Source organism: Oncorhynchus nerka, linkage group LG20 (genome assembly GCF_034236695.1).
Source record: "Oncorhynchus nerka isolate Pitt River linkage group LG20, Oner_Uvic_2.0, whole genome shotgun sequence".
NCBI classification, from domain to species: Eukaryota; Metazoa; Chordata; class Actinopteri; order Salmoniformes; family Salmonidae; genus Oncorhynchus; species Oncorhynchus nerka.
The window spans coordinates 56,529,871-56,553,480 of NC_088415.1; the positions used below are offsets into that span (position 1 = coordinate 56,529,871).

General features: G+C 41.2%; 2 protein-coding genes across 3 annotated transcripts; one reads left to right on the top strand and one right to left on the bottom strand.

Moving 5' to 3' along the window:
- The first annotated feature begins 5,459 nt into the window (after nucleotides 1–5,459).
- On the top strand, nucleotides 5,460–10,022 carry LOC115101742 (secretogranin-2b-like). The gene is made up of 2 exons (XM_029621208.2): nucleotides 5,460–5,539; nucleotides 7,809–10,022. Exon 2 carries the CDS (start codon nucleotides 7,820–7,822, stop codon nucleotides 9,617–9,619), a length of 1,800 nt encoding a protein of 599 aa, XP_029477068.2. The 5' UTR covers nucleotides 5,460–5,539; nucleotides 7,809–7,819; the 3' UTR covers nucleotides 9,620–10,022.
- Nucleotides 10,023–11,236: 1,214 nt separating this feature from the next.
- LOC115102842 (AP-1 complex subunit sigma-3-like) lies at nucleotides 11,237–23,541 on the bottom strand. 2 transcript variants are annotated; one of them, XM_029623200.2, is made up of 6 exons: nucleotides 23,452–23,541; nucleotides 14,130–14,308; nucleotides 13,805–13,913; nucleotides 13,204–13,341; nucleotides 12,050–12,109; nucleotides 11,237–11,861 (listed from the first exon to the last, which is right to left on the bottom strand). In XM_029623200.2, exons 1-5 carry the CDS (start codon nucleotides 23,452–23,454, stop codon nucleotides 12,062–12,064), a joined length of 477 nt encoding a protein of 158 aa, XP_029479060.1. In that variant the 5' UTR covers nucleotides 23,455–23,541; the 3' UTR covers nucleotides 11,237–11,861; nucleotides 12,050–12,061. The 2 variants fall into 2 exon arrangements, with proteins under 2 accessions (XP_029479060.1, XP_029479061.1); XM_029623201.2 differs by lacking the exon at nucleotides 12,050–12,109.
- Between the last annotated feature and the right edge of the window lie 69 nt (nucleotides 23,542–23,610).

Below are 23,610 nucleotides of genomic sequence, written 5' to 3' on the forward strand. Positions count from 1 at the left end.
AGATGATTTGAATTTGATTTCAAACTGATTTGGTCGCAGTTGCAAATGAGAACTTGTTCTCAACTAGCCTACCTGGTTAAATAAAGGTGAAATAAACATGTACAAATGTTTGCATGTGTGCACACATGGACCTGTGTGTCAAGATATTGAATGTATGACTTAATTTGTCCATTGTTGTTTTATTTCTCCTGAAGGAAGAGAAGCTGGTAGGCCTGAAACATTCTTCCTCACCTCAAGTTCAACTGGCGGAGTCAGTTGGAGCTCCGGTGCCCTCTGCCTTCATATCATAGGCTTTTAGTAGCTACAGTTTAGTAATAGATACACCAAACCTTCAGTGCATACACTTCATTAGGGTAATATCAAAGTAAGTCAAGCCAACGTTTATAGAGAATGTATGAGCAGGCTATTATATTAAACTCAGAATTACAGTTGGAACTTAAATTTGGCCAAAGAAAATAGCTAAACAGCAGCAATTGTCAAAGGCAAGTGCCTAGCATTCCAAACAGACCTACTTATAACCCATCTTAAACTAAATAAGGAGCACACAATTGAAAAAAAAACAGATCTAATTTAATTCAGCCAATGAAAATGTTAACAGAATTAAACAAAACGGGTTTTGCATATTTAAAAAACTGGTTTCGATTTATAAATATGCTTACAATAATAACAATTATATTTAATAATAATAATAATAAAATAAATGATTAAAAATGTAAGTTCCAAAATGGCATCCTACCTGAATAGGGAGTTGCAAGGCATCCTGCATTTGGCCATGCCACGGGGGTGGCAGTATCATGAATGTGCGCATGCGTACATGAGACTTTGAAGTAGCCTAATCAGATTAAAACATTGTGAATGGTTGTGTTTATGCCACATATAAACGGTAATACATTTTAAAAGTGAAATAATAAATATTTAGGCTATATTGAAGCGTTAGGTTCTAGGTGAGCGAAGAATAGCCGCTCGGATTGGAGAGGAGGCAGAGTGCTCATTAAGCTAGACTGACCTGCTACTGTGCCTTTCTAGACCTTATGAACTGTCAAGAGTCACAACTGATCCAAATATATTGAAACGTTCAAATCACAGGGCTTTTGCACCGTTATTCAAATGACATTTCCCCTGCAGCCTAGAGTAGAATTTTGTACTCACTTGAAAACAATAATGCCATTATTTATTGCATTGTGGTGTTGTGGGCTACTATAGTCTAGGAAGGATACTTGTATTGTCCCTAAACAAGATCAATAGAGGAGCTTTTTGAGCTGTGTTTCATGTCTTCAGTTTTTTCATGCTGAATGATGCACCTGGCTTGTCCACTGCCTATCAGCTATTCCTATTTGTTCTTGTCTATTCATATAGAAAATGTATGCAGCTTTCAATGCTTTTATGTGTGGTATGATTGCTAGTTAGCCTATTGACAAACAATCCACGTGCCACTATTGTCACTATAAATGGTGGATAGAGGGCAGGATAGACTGTTAGACTATATTGACCTGTGGTATAGTAACATGTACCAATACGGAAAAGCTTAGTGCATAAGGGAAGTACCAAAACAGATTGATATAGGGAAGGCGCATGATGAGGAAATCTGGCTAGGTGTAACGATCGTCGTAGGTGGAAGAAGGAGAGGACCAAGGTGCAGCGTGGTACGTGTTCATGATCTTTTAATTACACTGAACACTAGAACAAAAAGGAACAAACGAAACAGTCCTGTCTGGTACAGAGACAGAGACAGAAAACAACTACCCACAAATCATAGTGGGAAAACAGGCTGCCTAAGTATGGTTCTCAATCAGAGACAACGATAAACAGCTGCCTCTGATTGGGAACCATACCAGGCCAAACAAAGAAATACAAAAACATAGAACAACACATAGAATGCCCACCCCAACTCACGCCCTGACCAAACTAAAATAGAGACATAAAAAAGGAACTAAGGTCAGGACGTGACACTAGGATGGATTGAAATTATATAGTAAAACATGCAAAAGTGTGAATGTTTAATGAAGGAAAAAAAATTCACTACCCTCCCCTGTGCCCAATAAAAAAAACACACAACCCTTCCCAAAGTAAGAAAAATAGTTTGACAACCCTCCCTTATTTTGGACCACCCCTCCCCTCAGTAAATTGCGAATCTGTCCCTTAGGTTTGGTACATTTCCCTGAGAGAAAACATTTAGTTACTTTGTATAATTTCTTTCAAGCATTCAGACGAGAGATGAGTGTTACAAATTGTACAAATCAATGGGTCCTGCTGCACACTGTAGGGCGACCGGGTGTCTATATTAGGCTTATGGCTCTAATATTTTTTGGGGGGGGGTCAAATTATCACATATTTTGGCTATGCTGGCCTGTTGTAAATGATCAAATAAATGCCTGATCAATACATACAATTCTGAACATATTGTAATGTATAATGCTAATGGAGAGGCACCAATACATTGTCCAGTACACTTATTGTATGCTGTTCTTATGTACATTCCCTTATGCGTAAAACTTCTAAGGTGACTCAGGCTTTACTCATTATTGTGATGAAGTGTAACAGTGAACTTTATTTTGTAATTAGCTACAAAACAATATAAATGCAATTGTGTATTGCTACTGTTTGTTTAAATATCCAACAGCTCTGTTGATCATGAGAGCATTTAGCAGAAAAAATGGAATGAGGCATACTATTTAGGCTCGGAATGATATGTGGCCCATTGTTCACCCTGTCATCAATGACATGTGGCCCATTGTTTACCTTGTCATCAATGCCATGTGGCCCATTGTTTACCTTGTCATCAATGACATGTGGCCCATTGTTTACCTTGTCATCAATGACATGTGGCCCATTGTTCACCTTGTCATCAATGACATGTGGCCCATTGTTTACCTTGTCATCAATGACATGTGGCCCATTGTTTACCCTGTCATCAATGACATGTGGCCCATTGTTTACCTTGTCATCAATGACATGTGGCCCATTGTTTACCTTGTCATCAATGACATGTGGCCCATTGTTTACCCTGTCATCAATGACATGTGGCCCATTGTTTACCCTGTCATCAATGACATGTGGCCCATTGTTTACCTTGTTACATTACACCCTTAGTTTACCTTTCTTTCCGCTGTCAAGTTAGTGTGGTTGTTCCTGATGATCATTAGCAATAGTGGATCATAGGATCATATGAGGCTAACGCATTACAAGTTGTTGTGAGGACAGACGCTGGGAGACAAGAAGTAAGTACAGGGAGTGAACATTTATTTATTTTATTTTAACAGGTAAGTTTACTGAGAACACGTTCTCATTTGCAGCAACAACCTGGGGAATAGTTACAGGGGAGAGGAGGGGGATTAATGAGCCAATTGTAAAATGGGGATTATTAGGTGACCGTGATGGTTTGAGGGCCAGATTGGGAATTTAGCCAGGACACCGGGGTTATGGGATCTTTAATGACCTCGAAGAGTCAGGACACCCGTTTAACGTCCCATCCGAAAGATGGCACCCTACACAGGGCAGTGTCCCCAGTCACTGGCCTGGGGCATTGGGATATTTTTTTAGGCCAGAGGAAAGCGTGCCTCCTACTGGCCCTCCAACACCACTTCCAGCAGCATCTGGTCTCCCATCCAGGAACTGACCAGGACCAACCCTGCTTAGCTTCAGAAGCAAGCCAGCAGTGGTATGCATGGTGGTATGCTGCTGGCAAATAATGATTAATTTAATAAATAACCGACATAAAACAACAAGGACAGCGTTGGGACAGGGGAAACAGCTGCCTCTGATTAGGAACCATACCAGGCCAACATAGAAAAAACAAAACTAGAATGCCCACCCTAGTCACACTCCGACCTAACCCAAAATAGAGAATAAAAGATCTCTAAGGTCAGGGCGTGACAACAAGGCAATTAACCCACTGTTCCAAGGCTATCATTGGAAATAAGAATTTGTTCTTAACTGACTTGCCTATAAAGGTTTAAAAAAATATTTATATCAACCACTGAGAAGTGTGTATGAAAGGTATGATTGGGTGCTGGTAGGTCAACATTTAATTCAGATCTCTATGTTCCATATCAATTGCCCTTTTATTTCTCTGCTACTATACACTGAGTGTACAAACCATGAAGAACACCTTCCAAATATTAAGTTGCAAACACCCCCACCCCACCCATAATTTGGAAGGTGTTCTTCATGTTTTTTACACTCGGTGTATAGTAGCAGAGAAATGGAAGGGTAAGTGATACTGAGCAGAGAGATCTGAATTAAATGTTGACCTACCAGCAGTCACAGTATAGCATCACCCACTTACCCCAAGGCGGTTCAATTTACCCTTCCCTATGCCCAATTTACCCCGTAAGTTGTGCCAAGAGACTAAGCTATGTTTTCAAAACTGTTATGTTTACATGAGTTCTGATTATTTTCAGGGATACACTTCCTGGAAAAAATGTATACTGAACAAAAATATGGAATATGCAACAATTTCAACGATTTTACTGAGTTCATATAAAGAAATCAGTCAATTTAAATAACGATCCCACAGGTGAAGAAGCCGGATGTGGAGGTCCGGGACTGGAATGGTTACATGTGCTGCCAAAACTGCACATTTTAGAGTGGCCTTTAATACCCAGCACAAGGTTCACCTGTGTAATGATCATGCTGTTTAATCAGCTTCTTGATAAACCACATATGTCAGGTGGATTAATTATTTTGGCAAAGGAGAAATGCACAGGAGGAAAATAAAAAATTGTGTGCACAAAATTTGAGAGAAATAAGCTTTTTTTGTGTGTTGGTCCCATGTTTCAGATCATGGAACATGGGACCAACACTTTACATGTTGCGTTTATATTTTACCGGCATCGCTCCTCCGCGGGGGGAGGAGAGAGGGAGAGAGAGAGAGCGAGAGTGAACTGCGATAGCGATTTCAGCGTTCCTCGGTGGTGGGTTCAGTGAGTGAGTCATCGCTGGGGATTTAACCCCTTGTCTCCTGAGAGGGACGGATATAATAGGATAGAATACGACAACACCCTTGTTGTTCTTGTAATCCCATTAGTGCAAATCATTGCAATGGATGTCAATAAACAAGCTAATTAGTTGCTGAGTAAATGTGTGCCTCATTAGCAAATACAAGATTTACAATCTGAATGGGGTGGTAAATGAAGCCACACAATTAAATGCTATATGAAGTGTTGTCAAATTGATAGTTATTGGCCTTCACAAAGCTAATTGGTACAAGCATTTTCCCAAAAATAGCCCACCACTTTTTCAATGGGAATTATGAATAGGGCTTAGATAAGAATTGATACAGCTAAAAACAGACAACATCCATATATATTTTTAGCACATTAGCAGTCTTAGCATGCCATATCATAAGCCTAAATACTGTATAATTATGGATTTCCAAAGACTGGTTATTGCGTGCGTGCTGCTGTGATGACGCGCGGATCAGGTGTTGTTTCATATATCGCTGGGAGCTGTCCTGGTGCTGAAAACAGAACGGCTCGTCCTAAGACTGGGAGGAGATGCTATACACGTTCACTACTGCGGTCTGAGCATCTTGCCAAAGGTAAAAATTCATGCGTATGACTTGTAGCATGTCTCAAACAAAGACTAAGATGTTTTGTAGGTTCATGTGTGGGCTTTCTAGCATTCCATGTTTTGATTTTGTCTCTCCTCATCTCTCCTCCTCAAGTTCTCATCTCTTATCAGATCTCGGCAATCACTTGGAATTTATTTGAATAAGTGATAGCTGTGTGTTGTTGTGATGAATGTCAAATAGTCTATTCATGTATTTTGTTACTGGGCAAAATTGCGATGTGAAGTAATTTTGATTATATCCCTCGCGAAATTGGTTTATTAATATGGGTTTTAATAGAGATTAAGGTTTGGAGAAAGGCAGCCACAAGCTAAAGGTTGCCCTGACAACGGCCAGTGACTCATCCTGTGATGTAGGCTATAGTCATTTAAATTAGAATGATTCGCAAATATAGCGCACTTCTCCAACTTTGTATAATTTGTGTATTGAATAACCACTTATAGTCTATGGGTTATCAATGAACTGAGATTCTGCTCAAACATTGGGGACATTTAATTAAAATGCAGCCCATAGGGGGGTTTTCAGATGTTGAATTAATGACTAAACTTCATTTTTAAGCCCATGTTTTATCATCATTACTTATAAAAAGATCTGTCAGTGTATGTTGGTATTTTGCAGAGGGGGCACACCCTCCCTAGTAAGTGGTTCCTTCCAAGGCGCACCATGGAGCAAAGATATGCAAGACAGGATGCTAGATACTCTAGTGCATACAGACAGTATCATCAGTGGAGGAGCGTTTGATTTGATTTTAGCTGCTGGTGATGGGCAGGACTTGCAGGATGTATGTTTGTAAATTAATTTGATCAAGCTATGCAGTCTATTTATTCTTTATTGATGAATAAATACAAACTCTGTTTTGTTGTTTCTTTGTAATACCAGCCTCCTAGCAATTTTATGAAGTTGGCTTTAGCTAGCCAGCTAGATAGGTTCCCAATCTCCCAACCTCATAACTAGCTACCAAGCCATTTCAAACTATCAATCAAGTTAAAATAGCTTGTCTAAGTACAGATAACTGCCCAAATAAAGGAAACACCAACATAAAGTGCCACCAGAACAGCTTCAATTTGCCTTGGCATAGATTCAACAAGTATCTGGAAATCAATTGGAGGGACGCGACACCATTCTTGCGAGAAATTCCATAATTTGGTGTTCTGTTGATGTGGCAGAAAACGCCATCTCAGGCACTATTCCAGAATCCCATAAGTGAGATCAGGAGACGGACGGACGGACGGACGGACAGACAGAGCGAGAGAGACAGACAGACAGACAGAGAGAGCGCGAGAGACAGACAGACAGACAGACACTTTAAACCCCCTATGCTCCTTTGAGACCACTCTTTCAAATTCCCGGAGATCTCTTCTTCTAGCCATGGTAGCCAAAATAATGAGCACATGGGCATTGTATACATGACCCTACTGAGCATGATGTAATGTTAATTGCTTAATTAACTCAGGAACCACACTTGTGTGGAAGCACCTGCTTTCAATACACTTGTTTTCCCCTCATACACTCAAGTGTTTCCTTTATTTTGACAGTTATCTGTATCTTAGCTAGCATGCCTTCTGGCAAGGCTGCTAAACTTTAGAAAATACAAAAAAATGCTTTAATTCGTGGGCTGTGATACAATATACAAGTGTGGCAGTTGTACTAAACAGTTCTTAACTGTACTGCAGTGGGCGAAATCAGGGTCTTAAACAAATCTACTTTGAAACAAAAGTATACAACTCACACACATGGTTATGGGCTTTACAAAAAGAAGACACCTGTACCATGTCATATATAGGGTTGAGATGTATTCCATTTTGAGTTTGCTTCCCAATATTACACTTTATATACATCACAGAAGACTGAAATATAACAAAACCGTTTAAAATATAAACACTGGATTTTCGGCGGGTTTTTAATGATGAAATTATGAAAAATTATGAAAAATATGAATAACATTCCACCCTAGGTAATTTGACTGCAGGAAAGGGCTACAGAATCAATGTGCATCATTTATTAAAATTATAATTGAACAGGTAAAGAGGCCTGATTAGATAACCTATGCAGAAAAATAATGATTATGGCTCTAGATTGCAGGAAATAGCTGTTTCAGGTGTTGAAAAATGCTAATTTCTCCAACCCTCCCCCATCTTCAAATACTTTGTGCCCCCTCTAAAATAATGGGTGCCTGACGCCCCTGTGTTCAGGCATATCATTGTATTGAACTCATCCCTTTGTCTCTCTCTCTCTCTAGGCTGCAATAAGATGCTGTCACTCTTTAAACTATCCACAGGAAAACCTGTTGTTCTCGCTTTCCTCCTCCTCCATGCATTCTCTGTGCAGGGCGCGTCCCGCCCTCGCCACCACAGGCTCAGAGGCGGGGAGGCCGAAGAGCTGCAACCCGCCGTCTACCCGCCCAGCTCCGACATGATCAAAGCCCTGGAGTACATCGAGAGCCTGAAACAGCGGACAGACGGGGGCCAAGAGAGAGAGGAGCCAACAAAAGACTATGATGAGGTCGAGAAGTTCCGCATCCTCCTGCAGCTCACCTCTCTCCAGGGTGAAGGCACACCCGAAAGGCAGTCCTCCCCGCCGGCCCAGAGGCAGCAGGACATCCCGGCTGAGCAGTTGGTGAGAGCCTTGCTCAGGACCCTCCAGGAACAGCTCGCTAGTCCCCCCAGACCCGCCCTTGTGGTGCCGGGGAATGACCGCAGCGTGCACAGGCACCCCTCAGCAAACACAGGCAGCCCCGTGAACACGCCTGCCTACAGTGGCTTCCCGAGGCCGCACAAGAAGTACCCACTGATGTTCGAGGACGAGGAAGATAGAGACAGCCCCAAGCGCGCCACAGAGGACCTGAAGGAAAAATACACCCCTCGGAGCCTCAACAACCTGCGATCCATCTTCAAAGAGCTGGGGAAACCATCCACCTCCAACAACCAGAAGCGCCAAATCTTTGACGATGATGACGATTTATTCAGTCCGAGGAACCTGGCCTACGAGGATGTGGCGGGTGGGGAGGAGTGGATTCCTGTAGAGGAGAATGTCGAGACTGAGGAGGTGGTGAACAGGAGCCACGAGGAGTTCGACAGGGCTCTGCAGCAGAACTATGACGAGGAGGAGGAAGAGAAGGACGACGGAATGCAGATGCAGCGCAGAGCTGGCCAGAATAAAGAGGACCCAGAGGAAGATACTAAACCAGTAGATTATTACCTGTTGAAGATTCTGGGAATGAGCGAACATGAGACAGCCAGGAGGCAAACCGGAGAGCAAAAAAAGAGACTAATCCGTCACCCCATGGTGGACCCCCGGGCCCTGAACGAGCTGTTAAAGATCTCCCTCAAACTCCACATCCCCCCCGAGGATCTTATCGACATGCTGATCACGGAGGAAATCAGAAAACTAGACCATCACCCACAAGCCATCCCCCGCTACAGGACCAGCAACAACCCGAAGATCAGATACTACAGCCGGAGACTGCCAGTCAAAAATGCTCCTGAAGACATGGACGAGGAAGACTTCCTGAATATCGTAGAAATGGAAACCATCAGTAACGACTATCCTGTGAGTCGGCGGCCGCTCAAGAGTGCCCCTTCCCCTCCCAGAGTTTCAGCACCACCCGCCCCGGCGAGAGATTTAGCACTAGCACCAGCACCGCCTCCCGCGGCTGCTCCAAAAGTCCCATCCTCATCCGGCCGAAGGGAAAACTTATTTATGTCGGAGCTCAACAAGATGCCTTTTAAGAGAGAATCTGACAACGATGAGGCGGACGAAGATGAGATGATGACATTTCTGGCGGCCAAAATATTAACTAAGTACCCCAGCACGATCAGCAAACGCAACACCCAATCTCAGGCGAACGGACAGTTCCCTTACGAGCTATACGAACAAGCCATGAAAGATTACTTTGACCAAGCGGACACAATGACAAAGAGAGATTCAGAGGGTAATGAGGTAGTGGAGCCCGCGGAGATGCAGGTGAAAGATCAGGTTCCACAGGAGACCGCAGCTCCAGAGATGGAGGAGGAAAAGGAGCATCACGGAAAACCGGTTGCTGGAATGTAGGCTACGCCGTGAAGACAAGCGGCATCCTCTACTAAATAAATTGTGTTTATGCTATCAATAACCAATCTGCTAGTTTACATAAAATGTGTATATATAGTAAAGGAAATCATATATTATATATAACGTATATAAGTGTGCTGGGCTGGAGGCAGTGTGTGTGTCGTGTATATATCTGGGTTTGTGAGTTCCCTATCTTGTAACATTGTGAAAATGTCATCCCCTGATATAGGCTAGAGATTAAGATGTCACCATCCTGCCTTCCAACCCCCTGATGCTGCAAGCGCTGTAATTGTTGGACTCTTTCGGTTGTGGTATATATACGCTAATTTCTAAACCATTTTGTACATGTTCAATAATGTGTGACAAGTTGGAGACTAATAAAGCATTAGCGTATTATTTTCTTCTTGCTGCGTTCTGTTGTCTTATTAGAACACTGATCACTAGACCTACATTGATACAGTGATGATTAGATATATAGTTGAAGTCAAGAAGTTTACATACACCTCAACCAAATACATTTAAACTCAGTATTTCACAATTCCTGACATTTAATCCTAGTAAAAATTCAGTTTTAGGTCAGTTATGATCACCACTTTATTTTAAGAATGTGAAACGTCAGAATAGTAGAGAGAATGATTTATTTCAGCTTTTATTTATTTCATCACATTCCCAGTGGGTCCGAAGTTCACATTCACTCAATTAGTATTTGGTAGCATTGCATTAAATTGTTTAACTTGGGTCGACCGTTTCAGGTAGCCTTCCACAAGTTTCCCACAGTAAGTCTGGTGAATTTTGCCCCATTCCTCCTGACAGAGCTGGTGTACAGAGTCAGGTTTGTAGGCATCCTTGCTTGCACACGCTTTTTCAGTTCAGTTCAGCGGTATGACGGCTGCGTGGTCACATGGTGTTTATACAGAACAATGTGGTACCTTCAGGCATTTGGAAATTGCTCCCAAGGATGAACCAGACTTGTGGATGTCTACAATTTGTTTTCTGAGGTCTTGGCTGATTTCTTTTGATTTTCCCATGATGTCAAGCAAAGAGGCACTGCGTTTGAAGGTAGGCCTTGAAATACATCCACAGGTACACCTCCAATTGACTCAATTAGCCTATCAGAAGCTTCTAAAGCCATGATATAATTTTCCAAGCTGTTTAAAGGCCCACTCAACTTAGTGTATGTAAACTTCTGACCCACTGGAATTGTGATACACTGAATTTTAAGTGAAATAATCTGTCTGTAAACAATTCTTGGAAAAATAACGTGTCATGCACAAAGTAGAACCGACTTTCCAAAACTATAGTTTAACAATACATTTGTTGAATGGTTGAAAAACGAGTTAGCGACTCCAACCTAAGAGTATGTAAACTTCCGACTTCAACTATATGGATTCCACAAGCTCATGTTCTTTTTATGCTTCTCTTCCTTCTAGAGCAAGCTTGGACCTAAATAATGTTGAAGCAGAATTAGATGTACGATTAAAGTTTCAGTGGCAGCCTATAAATTAAAAATATACAGATAAATGTGCTTGGTTTATCAATGCTCATCGTGCGCTTAAGTGAAATAATGACAAACATTAAATAGTCTAGCCGATAACAGAAATACAAATCTCCAGAAGATTCAAGTATCAAAATGCACTTTAATTCCAACGTCGTCAACATTCAAAATCAATCATTAGTTTTATAAAAAACAAACCGTAACATTCACCCAGATAAATAATTCCCTTTCCAAAAAGGCTAGTCCCAACCAAGATTATACAAAACAAGGCTAGTCTACAAGATGCATTTAAAACGCAACATCAAATACATATTCTAAAGGGGCACTTCTTCAATTTCCATATAATCTTACATGCACAACATGTCATTGAAGAAATCAAGAATTGATTCAAAAGCACTTCGTGGTGATATATTAGGATTGTTATAACCCTAGTTTTCAGTAACTACTCCAAGGATCCAAGGGGATGGGTGATCATATCAATAATAACAGCTAAAGTCTCGTCCTTACCTTACGAGGAAAAATAAAGCCGTATTTAGAACACAACAATCCAGGATAAAACATCCTGCCCACCTCAGCAGACAAATTCCGTCATAGAAATAGAATTCTAGAACTCGCAATTCCATGGATTCTGTACAGTAGGAAGACTTCCAGTTCTGGAATGGTCCTGTATTCCACATTCCTTCTTGTGTGTGTAGATCCCTGGTTCCAGTATTAGAACGCAGGCTTGCTCATGTATTCCTCCATGGTCTGGAGAGGAGAGATGGACAAATTCGTTGTGTGATCTCCATATCAACAAGCCTTGTTTTAATGTCATGAATATTCCGTCACACCTACATAACATCTTTGTATGTAGCTCACATCCATTAAGACATAAGCATAGAACGTTTACACACGGCACTATGCTACTAATAGAATCACAATCATTAGCCTCTAACCTTTGTCCAAATTCAAGGCCATCCAAGCTCCAGATCATAATCACTGTTGTCAATCTCAGCCTAAAGCAATGATGATGAAGGTGATGAAGAATCAAATGAGTGATGATGCAACTGTTCAGATAGCATGCAATAGAGACTAGGATCAATATGTTAGTTGTATTTCCAAAGCAAGCAGATAGTGAAACTAGGGATGGGCGTGAGTACTCGATTCAAGGTTTGTATTTGTTTGTTAATAGCCAAATAAAAGTTCTCAACACTTACAATGCAACTCTTTAGCAGGTGGAATTTATAAGCGCTGACAAAATGTCAAATTCTAAGATTAACTTATTGTTTGTTGACTATGTCAAGTGCAGTAAAATAATGTTACATTTCCTTTTCAGTTGTATCAGAACAACCAGTAATTGGAACGACCAATAGCATACCACAAACTTCTTCCCCATTTCACAATAACATGCCGAGTACGAGTTTTCAAATGCCCATCCCTAAGTAAAACCAAAAAGGGCCATGCAGAGTGTTGCTTAGTGCCTATAGCGCCACAGAGAGGCTGCATGGATAGTACAGAGAGTAGACAGCTCCTGCCAAAGCAGACCTACAGCAACGAGAGAGCCAGAAGAATCTAAATTGGTTCAGTCTCATGACAGACAGAATGAGGATAATAGGGCCATAAGTAAACCAGTTAATATGGGTCATGTAGGAAAGCCTATTAGCTATGAGACAGGAGAAGAGAGCTCATCAGGAGCCAGTCAACAGCACTGCAGTCAATCCATGAGACATTAACACCATTTCAACAGTCCACTTTCATCAGGTTTTTACTAAGGAATTATAGGGTAAAATAGGTACTTTTCAGTACCTACTTTAAAGAATTCATTAAAATTGGTAACTACTTGTTACTAAATGGTGCATTCAATCCTAAATAAACATTAGGTTAATTATTATGTAACTATAATAATTGTACCAGGTAAATCATATGTAGAAAAACAGGTCAATATCAGACCGTAAGATAAAGCATTTACAATGTTGCTTCTAGACACTGATCTAAGGTCAGTTTTTGCAATTCTCCCCCAAATAGTCTCAGTTAATGTTGGAAGTGGAAAACACTGATCCTAGATCTGTGTCATGGGCTACATCTAGCTTGAGCGCGGTCTCTCACTCACCTCCTGTAGCATGTCTGAGGCCTCGATGGAGCGGGATACGACTTGTTTGGACGTCTCCTGTACCTCTCCCCCCAACAGAAACTCATCCAGGATGAAGTAAGCCTTTTCAAAGTTAAATATTATGTCCAGCTCACATACCTTGGGAGAGGAAGAAAAAATTACCCAAGGTTCAAGAAGTAGAGTCCAGTCCAGCACAAATCAGTTTACGGTGTTAAATACATACTAATTACCCAAGGTTCAAGAAGTAGAGTCCAGTCTAGCACAAATCAGTTTATGGTGTTAAATACATACTAATTACCCAAGGTTCAAGAAGTAGAGTCCAGTCTAGCACAAATCAGTTTATGGTGTTAAATACATACTAATTACCCAAGGTTCAAGAAGTAGAGTCCAGTCTAGCACAAATCAGTTTATGGTGTTAAATACATACTAATTACCCAAGGTTCAAGAAGTAGAGTCCAGTCTAGCACAAATCAGTTTATGGTGTTAAATACATACTATGCAATTTGTTGAAAAAGATAAATAGGGGGAGGAAACTGGAGGGGGGAGAGCGAGAGAGAGAGAGAGATCAACACAAATAGAGTGCTGTGTGAGAGAATCATACATTGCCAAAGTACTTGTCCAGCAGCTCCACATAGCGATGCAGCACCTCCAGGGCTAGCAGCTCATTCTCCTCAGCATCCAGACCACAGCAGAAATACAGACTGGCATACCTACCGTACCGAGAGAGAGAGAAAGCGGTAGAGAGAGTGAGAGAGAGGGAGGGTGAGCGAGAGAGGAATAACAGAGTAATACAGTTAGAGTTCAGATTATTGAATATGAAGAAGGAAGCCACTTTAGTCTTCTGATAAGCAACCTTAGGAGAGGAGAGCACACCGCTTGCTATTCATCTCCCCAACCCCCTCCCTCCTGTACACTCCCCTTCTCACTTCTTGTAGACGATCTTCAGGTCTTTCCAGTGCAGGAAGTTGCAGGAGCGTGGTTTCCGCCCCAACACCATGGTGGTCATGTCCCTGACGATCTTCTTCTTCTCTCGCTCAGGGATGGGCGTGAACCACTTCTGGAGGCGGAGCTTGCCTTGGCGACTGAAGAGCAGCAGGAAATGCATCTATAGGACAAGATGCACCACAAGGTTAGTAATATAACAATAACGTATGCCATTTAGCAGACGCTTTTATCCAAAGCGACCTACAGTCATGCTTGCATACATTTTACGTATGGGTGGCCCAGGGAATCAAACCCACAATCCTGGCATTGCAAGCACCATGCTCTACCAACTGAGCCATACAGGACCGCAGTGAGAGCACAGAGGGGAAAGAGAAATATAGGCCAGGAAGGATGCTGGGTTCCAATATTTTGAGAATGCATCCTTCCTTCAAGTAAACATGGACAATTCAGCAATAACAGCATGCAGTACACCAACCCTGTCATGTCAGATAATGGTTATCAATGAGTAGTGCCAGACTGAGTCGGTGTTTATTTCAAAGAATATGTATACAAGTATTCAACTGAAAATCACACACACAGCACACAGTGAGTCACTGAATGACACCTGACTCAAGCTGTATACAAGGCCCCCTGTATTAACTCTCTTCCCTGGAGCCCCATCAGCACCATGCATAGACCTTTGGTAGTGCTGCCCCCCCCCTTCTTCAATTCTATTCATACTTTCTTACTGCTCCTGTAGCCAAATTCTGTTTTATCATGGGCCTTAATTTTCTGCAAAAACACAGTCACACATTGTAGGCCAAGCAAGCTAAAACCAAAGATAAAAGGGAATTAGTGAAGTATCTTTGCTAGAAATACTAATGGGGTGTGCTATATCATCTCTAATGTAGGCTAGATGAATCAGCTAGGATATTCGGTCAAATATCCTAGCTAATATCCTGTCCCTGACCGGGAGACAACACATACTAGCAATCCAAAGTAACCTACTACTGGCAGTATTCATTTCAAACTCACCGCTCGTTGCCGGTGGACAGTTCGCGCATGTGACGAAGACGAGTGCAGCAACGCACTGCCTCACTCGCGGTGGCTAAAGGACTTTTTTCCCAAGAATCACAAGTTTGAGAAATGATCTAGTTTGATAGGCAATTTGTTGCATTTAAAAGCTACAAGTGAGAAGAGACCAAAAATAAAATAAGATCAGTAAAAAAATAAAAACACCAATTAAAAGGCCATGTTCTACAAAGGAGGGCAAAAGGGCACCCAAAGGGTTGAGGCAGTCCAGTGAAGATGTTCATTTACTATCCTAACAAGACAAAGGGAAGAGAAATTGAGAAAAAGGCAGAAAGGGAAAGAGGGGGGGATAAAAGGTACCTCAACCTGAGATGAAAGAAAAAGAGGAGGGTGGGGGGGGGTGGAGGTAAGCAGTGCTAGAGGCATCACTACAGACCCTGGTTTGATCCTGGGCTGTATCAAAACCGTTCGTGATCGGAAGTTCCATAGGGCGGCACACAATTGGCCCAGCGTCATCCGGGATAGGGGAAGGTCATTGTAAAATCAGAATTCCTTCTCGAAACTGACTTTCCTAGTTAAATAAAAACATTTTAAAAAGTAAGCAGATAGACCCAACCTCTTTTGTTTGATGCTATGGCTTTGTTTCCCAAAATAGTTGAGGAGATGTATTCGTACTGTTTAGAGAGTACATTTCCTTGTTTTGTTCAGCTAGATATCCAACGTGATCTTTGTTTTAGGACCTGAGTGACTAGGGCAAAAGGCACTCCGGTTTCATTTTCCTGCATTTGTTGACTTGAATATCTGGGCAATGTGTATTATTGTCAACTGTTTAAGTGAGCCACCTGGGAGCACCAGCAAAGCCATTTATATTCAGGGCCTTTTGATCCATTCTTTGGTCTGACAAGAACAGAGTACGTACAGAATACAAAATAAAGTTTAAGTTAATTTCACAGAGTAAATGTTTTTTCTCAACCTTGCACTGCAGAGATGTGTATTGTTGTCAATGAAAGGCAAAATAAAATGTTTATATTTCAGGGACTTTTGAGGGATTCTTTGATTTGACAAGGAAGGACAATCTGGGGAATATATTATTTATATCTACACTAAGTTTACTCAGAAAAGCAAGGTTTTCTACAATGAAAACGCCATATCCTTCTAAATTTTCATTTGGAGATACTGTATATTCAAAGACATTGAAATGTCACGGCAGATACTTTGTGCAGAGTCCCAAATAGGCTACTCCCAAGTAGCACAAAACGTTCCTGGAACCGAAACCAACTTTGGACTTAGGTTGTATATTCGTGTTGCAAAAACAAAAAACGTAACAATGTTCTACCAACATTCCCAAATAAACATTTTCCAAAGTTGCCTATAGGTTGAGATTTGGCACTGTTTGACACGTACGAAAGGGAACTCTTGGCCAATGTTTCTAAACGTTGTCAGAAGGTTTCAAAATGAATGTATTTGAAACCTATTCCAACATAGCCAGTAGGTAGGGATTTGGTACTGTTTGCGGAATGCCGATACGCCCGACCACTTGAGTGCCAAAATACGCTATTTTTTCAGTCACTTGAGCGTATTCACTGCAGTAACTTATGTTTGTTCCTTATATAATGACAAACTGGGGCGTAGGTTTAACCTCTTTTAATGAACATATACTTCAGCTAGAAAACTCCATGTTTAGCCATTCTTTAACCATCCGAATAGCCTGCTGGGTAACGTAGTCTAAATGTTATTAACACATAACACCGTAACGTCGTCGGGTCAATGGGTCATTTGTATGTGTGATAACATGTAACATTATATTTTATGTAATCAGTGTTGATGTTCGATTATTAAACAACTGAATGCTTGGAGTTAGATTAGCTAACATTAACTTAAATTGAGCTTACCCAACTCCGTTGACTCACTTAACGTAACGCTAGCTAAATTGACTAACGTTAGTCAACTAGTCGTATTAACACTGACTTTACCGTTCTCCTAGTTAACCAGCCGGCTGACCAGCCGTAACGTTACTCGAATCATCATTCTCCTGGATTTCTCAAGCCAAGCTCCAGGTGTGTTCACTGATACAGATGTTTCAACGTAACTTAAATCAAGTCAGTTTGCTTTGAAACATGGCAATCTCTGTTCTCTGTCTCCAGTTACAGCCTGCCAACCAGCCAGCTGTAGTCCTTGGTAATTTACTCTTCGTAAGAGTCTTCCTCCTCCAGCCAGCTAACACAAGGCGATTATCTGAATTATTGAAATGAATTAACCCACCCAATTACTCAACTAAGCACCCCACTAGCCACTGTGTGTGTATATATATAATCTCAGTGACTTGACCAATACATGCAGCAGTAAATTGATTATACACGGAGTATATTAACATATGTGTAGATCCGATGCTTATGACATGTTTTCTGTTTTGTACCCAACAGCTGATATAGATGAGTTCTTTATGGAACCCTGCATTCCAGAGAAAACTTTGTTTATCCCTACCGCCCAGATCAGGACAAAGTGTCTTATATGGAAAAATTATTTATGATTTCACAATGAACAGAATTTTTGCCCAATGCAAAAAAATAAATAAAATCATGCTTCTTATGATTTGTAAGTACCCAAAAGATATCCAGCGAAAAGGAAAGGCCTACAAAGAGTTACCAACATTTTGGACAGTGGCATACACTATGTCCAAAAGTATGTGGACACCCCTACTAATTATTGAGTTCAGGTGTTTCAGCCACACCCATTACTAACTGGTGCATAAATCCAGCTGAGCCTTTAGCTCCAGTGAAGGGTCATTTTAATGCTACAGGATACAAATACATTTTAGACAATTGGGTGCTTCCAACTTTGTGGAAACAGTTTGGGGAAGGCCCTTTCCTGTTCCAGCATGACTGTGTCGCACAGACACACTCCAAAATCTTGTGGAAAGCCTCCCCCGAAGAGTGGCAGCTGTCATAGCCACAAAGGGGGGCCCGACTCGATATTAATGCCCATGGTTTTGGAATGAGATGTCCAACAAACTCATATAGGTGTGATGGTCAGGTGTCCACATACTCATGGCCACAGTGTATATAAAATATCATCAAATTAAGCCGTCACATTAATTTAAAATCTGAAGTGGAGAAGTACGGATTAGAGGTCAATCGATTAAATCGGAATGGCCGATTAATTAGGGCCCATTTCAAGTTATCGTAACAATCGGAAATTGGTATTTTTGGGCGCCGATTTAATTTGTTTATTTTTTTATACCTTTATTTAACCAGGCAAGTCAGTTAAGAACACATTCTTATCTTCAATGACGCCTAGGAACAATGGGTTAACTGCCTTGTTCAGGGGCAGAACGACAGATTTTCACCTTGTCAGCTCGGGGGATCCAATCTTGCAACCTTACAGTTAACTAGTCCAACGCTATAACGACCTGCCTCTCTCTCGTTGCACTCCACAAGGACACTGCCTGTTACGCGAATGCAGTAAGCCAAGGTAAGTTGCTAGCTAGCATTAAACTTATCTTATAAAAAACAATCAATCATAATCACTAGTTAACTACACATGGTTGATGATATATTACTAGATATTATCTAACGTGTCCTGCGTTGCATATAATCTGACTGAGCATACAAGTATCTAAGTATCTGACTGAGCGGTGGTAGGCAGAAGCAGGTGCGTAAACATTCATTCAAACAGCACTTTCGTGCGTTTTGCCAGCAGCTCTTCCTTGTGCGTCAAGCATTGCCGCTGTTTATGACTTCAAGCCTATCAGCTCCCGAGATGAGGCTGGTGTAACCGAAGTGAAATGGCTAGCTAGTTAGCGCGCGCTAATAGAGTTTCAAATGTCACTCGCTCTGAGCCTTCTAGTGGTTGTTCCCCTTTCTCTGCATGGGTAACGCTGCTTCGATGATGGCTGTTGTCGTTGTGTTGCTGGTTCGAGCGAGGAGAGGGACAGAAGCTATACTGTTACACTGGCAATACTAAAGTGCCTATAAGAACATCCAATAGTCAAAGGTATAGGAAATACAAATGGTATAGAGAAATAGTCCTATAATTCCTATAATAACTACAACCTAAAACTTTTTACCTGGGAATATTGAAGACTCATGTTAAAAGGAACCACCAGCTTTCATATGTTCTCATGTTCTGAGCAAGGAACTGAAACGTTAGCTTTCTTACATAGCATATATTGCACTTTTACTTTCTTCTCCAACACTTTGTTTTTGCATTATTTAAACCAAATTGTTTAACATTGTTTAACGTGTTTAATTATTTACTTGAGGCTAAATTGATTTTATTGATGTATTATATTAAGTTACAATAAGTGTTCATTCAGTATTGTTGTAATTGTCATTATTACAAACAAATAAAAATTGGCATCGTTTTTTTGGTCCTCCAATAATCGGTATTGTGTTGAAAAATCATAATCGGTCGACTTCTAGTACAGATCTAAAGTGTGTCACAGTCCATTTATCTTCGGTGATGACTAATAGCATATAGAATTCACATACTGGAGTTTTATCCAATCGTCAACTTCCTACAGGCCTACCAGCCAAAACAACAACTGGCGGACTAGCGTTACCTGTAGCATCCAGTAAGAATGATACATATCTGTTACAGAACACAGTTAACCTCCCTTAGTAGTGCCCAACAGTATCGACACCTCCATCTCGATTTTTCCCCTCAACCAAAACCGTTGTTTTTCTGAAATGTCACAATGCACTGTTAAGAATGAATTAACTGCTTTACGCTAAACCTCCTATCAATCCTCATAGGTCTCCAACAAAAGGAATCTGCATCCACAAGTGCTGTTCAGAGATAATTGCAATGTCTTAATCTGTGATTTAACAGTGCTTTTGTCAAAATAGCAACTCCCACCTCCTTTCTGCTAAAACAGCTCGTCTAGGACCCAATTATGTGTCTCCGTTCTAATCAATGTTGTCGTCTTGTTAAGCCTTCCAGACACAGGTACTGATGAATCTAGACATTATAATTGAGAACCAGCAGGAGCAACTGAGGCTCCTTTATGCTACAAGGCCATCGACCATAGCTGAGGACCTCGAAATTCTGCTATCACTGTTAGACTCTGTGGTTGACCTGACGCCTCTGTGTAAGCGAATGTCAACAGAGGAGAATTTTCACAAACAATTGGTAAGCTCTCACTGCAAGTACTTCTTCAACACAAAAAGATAAACACCGGCCGATAAAGTATTATAGGGCTACTACTGTAGGCCACATATTTTTCATTGGTTCTGTCAGACATACCAGTAATCAAATTCTTAATTACTCGTCATCCTATCTCAGTATGTATGGGTTCAACACAGTGGGGAAGACTGTGGAGGCTGATAGGGCGCATTGGGACCAGCAGACTGTGGTCACAGTTCAGTATGAAAGGGAGAAAAAAAAAAGTTGCCATTTGAAGATCTAACTCTTTTAAGAATCACGACGAAGTAGATGCACATTAACACCGGACACCCTAGTAGAACCTTTATTATTTATAGCTCTGAAGACCACCAGCATCTATTTACCCAGAATCCATTGGCCTCCTTGTCCTAGATCTACATTATAATACCATATTGTGCTGCTTTACTAATAATTAAACAGAAGTGTTTCAATCTCATTCAGAGGCCTGCAGCAGATGCCACAAAGAGGGGGGCAACAAATACAGATCAAAGGTGGGACAGGTGGATTCCTCAGATATGTTGTGTTCATTTAACAGTACGCAACAAGTGTTTAACTTACGTAAAAATGTTCTTCATTGTAATTTCTCTGAATAATTATTTTGAATGATCGACTCCGTCGTAGCTCGCTAATACAACAGCTGGATGTTTAGTCTAGCTAAATACCGCAGTAATCTATGAAGCAAAACATTAGCAAAGTAACAGCAGTAGCTATGCCTAACTATACATTAGGAACTATACAACCTATTAAGCTGTCGAAGGGTCTACTTTATGGGTACAGCCATGTTTGTTTACTTCAACACTAATGCTAGGTAACTTCGAGTTCATTGGTGTCCACATCAACGACAAACTAGAATGGTCCAAACACACCAAGACAGTCGTGAAGAGGGCACGACAAAGTCTAGTCCCCCTCAGGAAACTAAAAAGATTTGGCATGGGTCCTGAGATCCTCAAAAGGTTCTACAGCTGCAACAGAGAGCATCCTGACTGGTTGCATCACTGCCTGGTACGGCAATTGCTCAGCCTCTGACCGCAAGGCACAACAGAGGGTTGTGCATACGGCCCAGTACATCACTGGGGCTAAGCTGCCTTCCATCCAGGACCTCTACACCAGGCGGTGTCAGAGGAAGGCCCTGAAAATGGTCAAAGACCCCATCCACAGACTCTTCTCTCTACTAACGCATTGCAAGAGGTACCGGAGTGCCAAGTCTAGGACAAAAAGGCTTCTCAAAAGTTTTTACCCCGAAGTCATAAGACTCCTGAACAGGTAATCAAATGGCTACCCAGACTATTTGCATTGTGTGCTTCCCCCCCAACCCCTCTTTTTACACTGCTGCTACTCTCTGTTTATCATATATGCATAGTCACTTTAACTATACATTCATGTACATACTACCTCAATTGGACTGAACAACCAGTACTCCCGCACATTGGCTAACCTGGCTATCTGCATTGTGTCCCACTACCCACCAACCCCTCTTTTACACTACTGCTACTCTCTGTTCATCATATATGCATAGTCACTTGAACCATATCTACATGTACATACTACCTCAATCAGCCTGACTAACCGGTGTCTGTATGTAGCCTCGCTACTTTTATAGCCTCTACTGTATATAGCCTCGCTACTTTTATAGCCTCTCTACTGTATATAGCCTGTCTTTTTACTGTTGTTTTATTTCTTTACCTACCTATTGTTCACCTAATACCTTTTTTTGCACTATTGGTTAGAGCCTGTAAGTAAGCATTTCACTGTAAGGTCTACTACACCTGTTGTATTCAGCACACGTGACAAATAAACTTTGATTAGATATCTTCTTCTGTAATGTTACTTGTCGAAATTGACACATCTGAGAAGAGTCGCAGATAAACAGAAAGAGCTCCGTCTGCCCAAATGGTGTGAGAGAGCACGAGTTGACTGTGATGACAATGATGAGTTAACACTCAGTCAAATGGTGTGAGAGAGCACGAGTTGACTGTGATGACAATGATGAGTTAACACTCAGTTTCTTTGTTTCAGTCCACAGCACCTGAAAGAGACAGAAGCCCAAGACACAGAGGAGCACAAACCCGGAGTCGACCCTAATGCTTTTTGACTAAAGGACATTTTGTAACCAGTGGTTTGATTAAATGTGTCCAGTGATAAATAAAATAAGGAAATATAATTGGATTAGCAACCAATTACATTACTAATTCATCAATAGTTAGTAATTAACCGTTTATATTGTATTTCCTTGTTGGTTAAATACAATGTTATCTATAATAGTCCCCTTTTCAGTCATGTAAATAGTTACCAATCCAATTATTGTTCATCAAGAGTTGGTAATTAACAGTTTATATTGTATTTCCTTGTTGGTTAAATAAAATGTTATCTGTAAGTCCCCTTTTCAGTCATGTAAATAATTACCAATCAAATTATAGTTAGTCAAGAGTTAGTAATTAACAGCTTTATATTGTATTTCCTGTCTTTATTAGCTGAAGCAATGGTCGCATATAACATCTATTACCAACGTTTGCTAAACATTGGTCAACGTTGGACGTTTGAAACCCAACCAACGTTGTAAAATGCACCTACGTTAACCAAACGTTGATGACACCTATGACAAATGTTTACAAAACGTAATCTGTCCCCTACACTTGAACCAAAACCGAACGTGTATCTGAATACATTCAGAATGTTTAGACAACCAATCCAACACCTAAAGAACCCACCTATTTTTGCTACCTGGGTGACGCCTAAGGCGCAGGGAGCCTGTACAGGCAAATACACCTGAACCAGCTTTCAACTGTCACCATGGCTGCAGAGTCACCAGCAAAGCCACAAGTGACGAAACCTGTTCCGCAGAGGAGTGCAGTTCGAGGAAATACAACTTACTTCCGACTGTCGCTTCAGCAGAAATACTGGACCCAACACACCTAACATTTAGAAATAAACTATGCAATTGTGTCAAGATAATTATGGTGTATAGAGAGGGCAAACGATTAATGACAAATACCAATCCGGTATACAGTTTAAAATGACTCCGACACAGTCACCTTGTGGTAGCGACAGGTGCAGTCCAATGGACTGTCGGAATAGTCTGACTCATCACTAAATTAGAACAACGGGTCGTGTGCCTGAAAACGAACTCACCATTTTGAGGATAGGTTGAGTCAAATTCCAGTCGTTAAAGATAACTAAAAGTTAGTCCAATACTTTCACCCTTGCACAGCGGGCCAGACAACTTGAAGAGCGCATAGCTGTGGTCGTTTCACCCTGGACGCTGTCGTCGAACAGAGAAAAGAAAACCAG

What these genes read in the sequence shown, in the direction of transcription:
- LOC115101742 (XM_029621208.2), top strand. Translation starts at nt 7,820, where the DNA reads ATGCTGTCACTCTTTAAACTATCCACAGGAAAACCTGTTGTTCTCGCT.
- LOC115102842 (XM_029623200.2), bottom strand. An exon ending in CTGAAGATCGTCTACAAGAA is followed by an intron (nt 13,914 to 14,129) that starts GTGAGAAGGGGA and finishes TCGGTACGGTAG; the next exon opens with GTATGCCAGTCTGTATTTCT. An exon ending in CCTCAGACATGCTACAGGAG is followed by an intron (nt 12,110 to 13,203) that starts GTGAGTGAGAGA and finishes TCATTGCTTTAG; the next exon opens with GCTGAGATTGACAACAGTGA.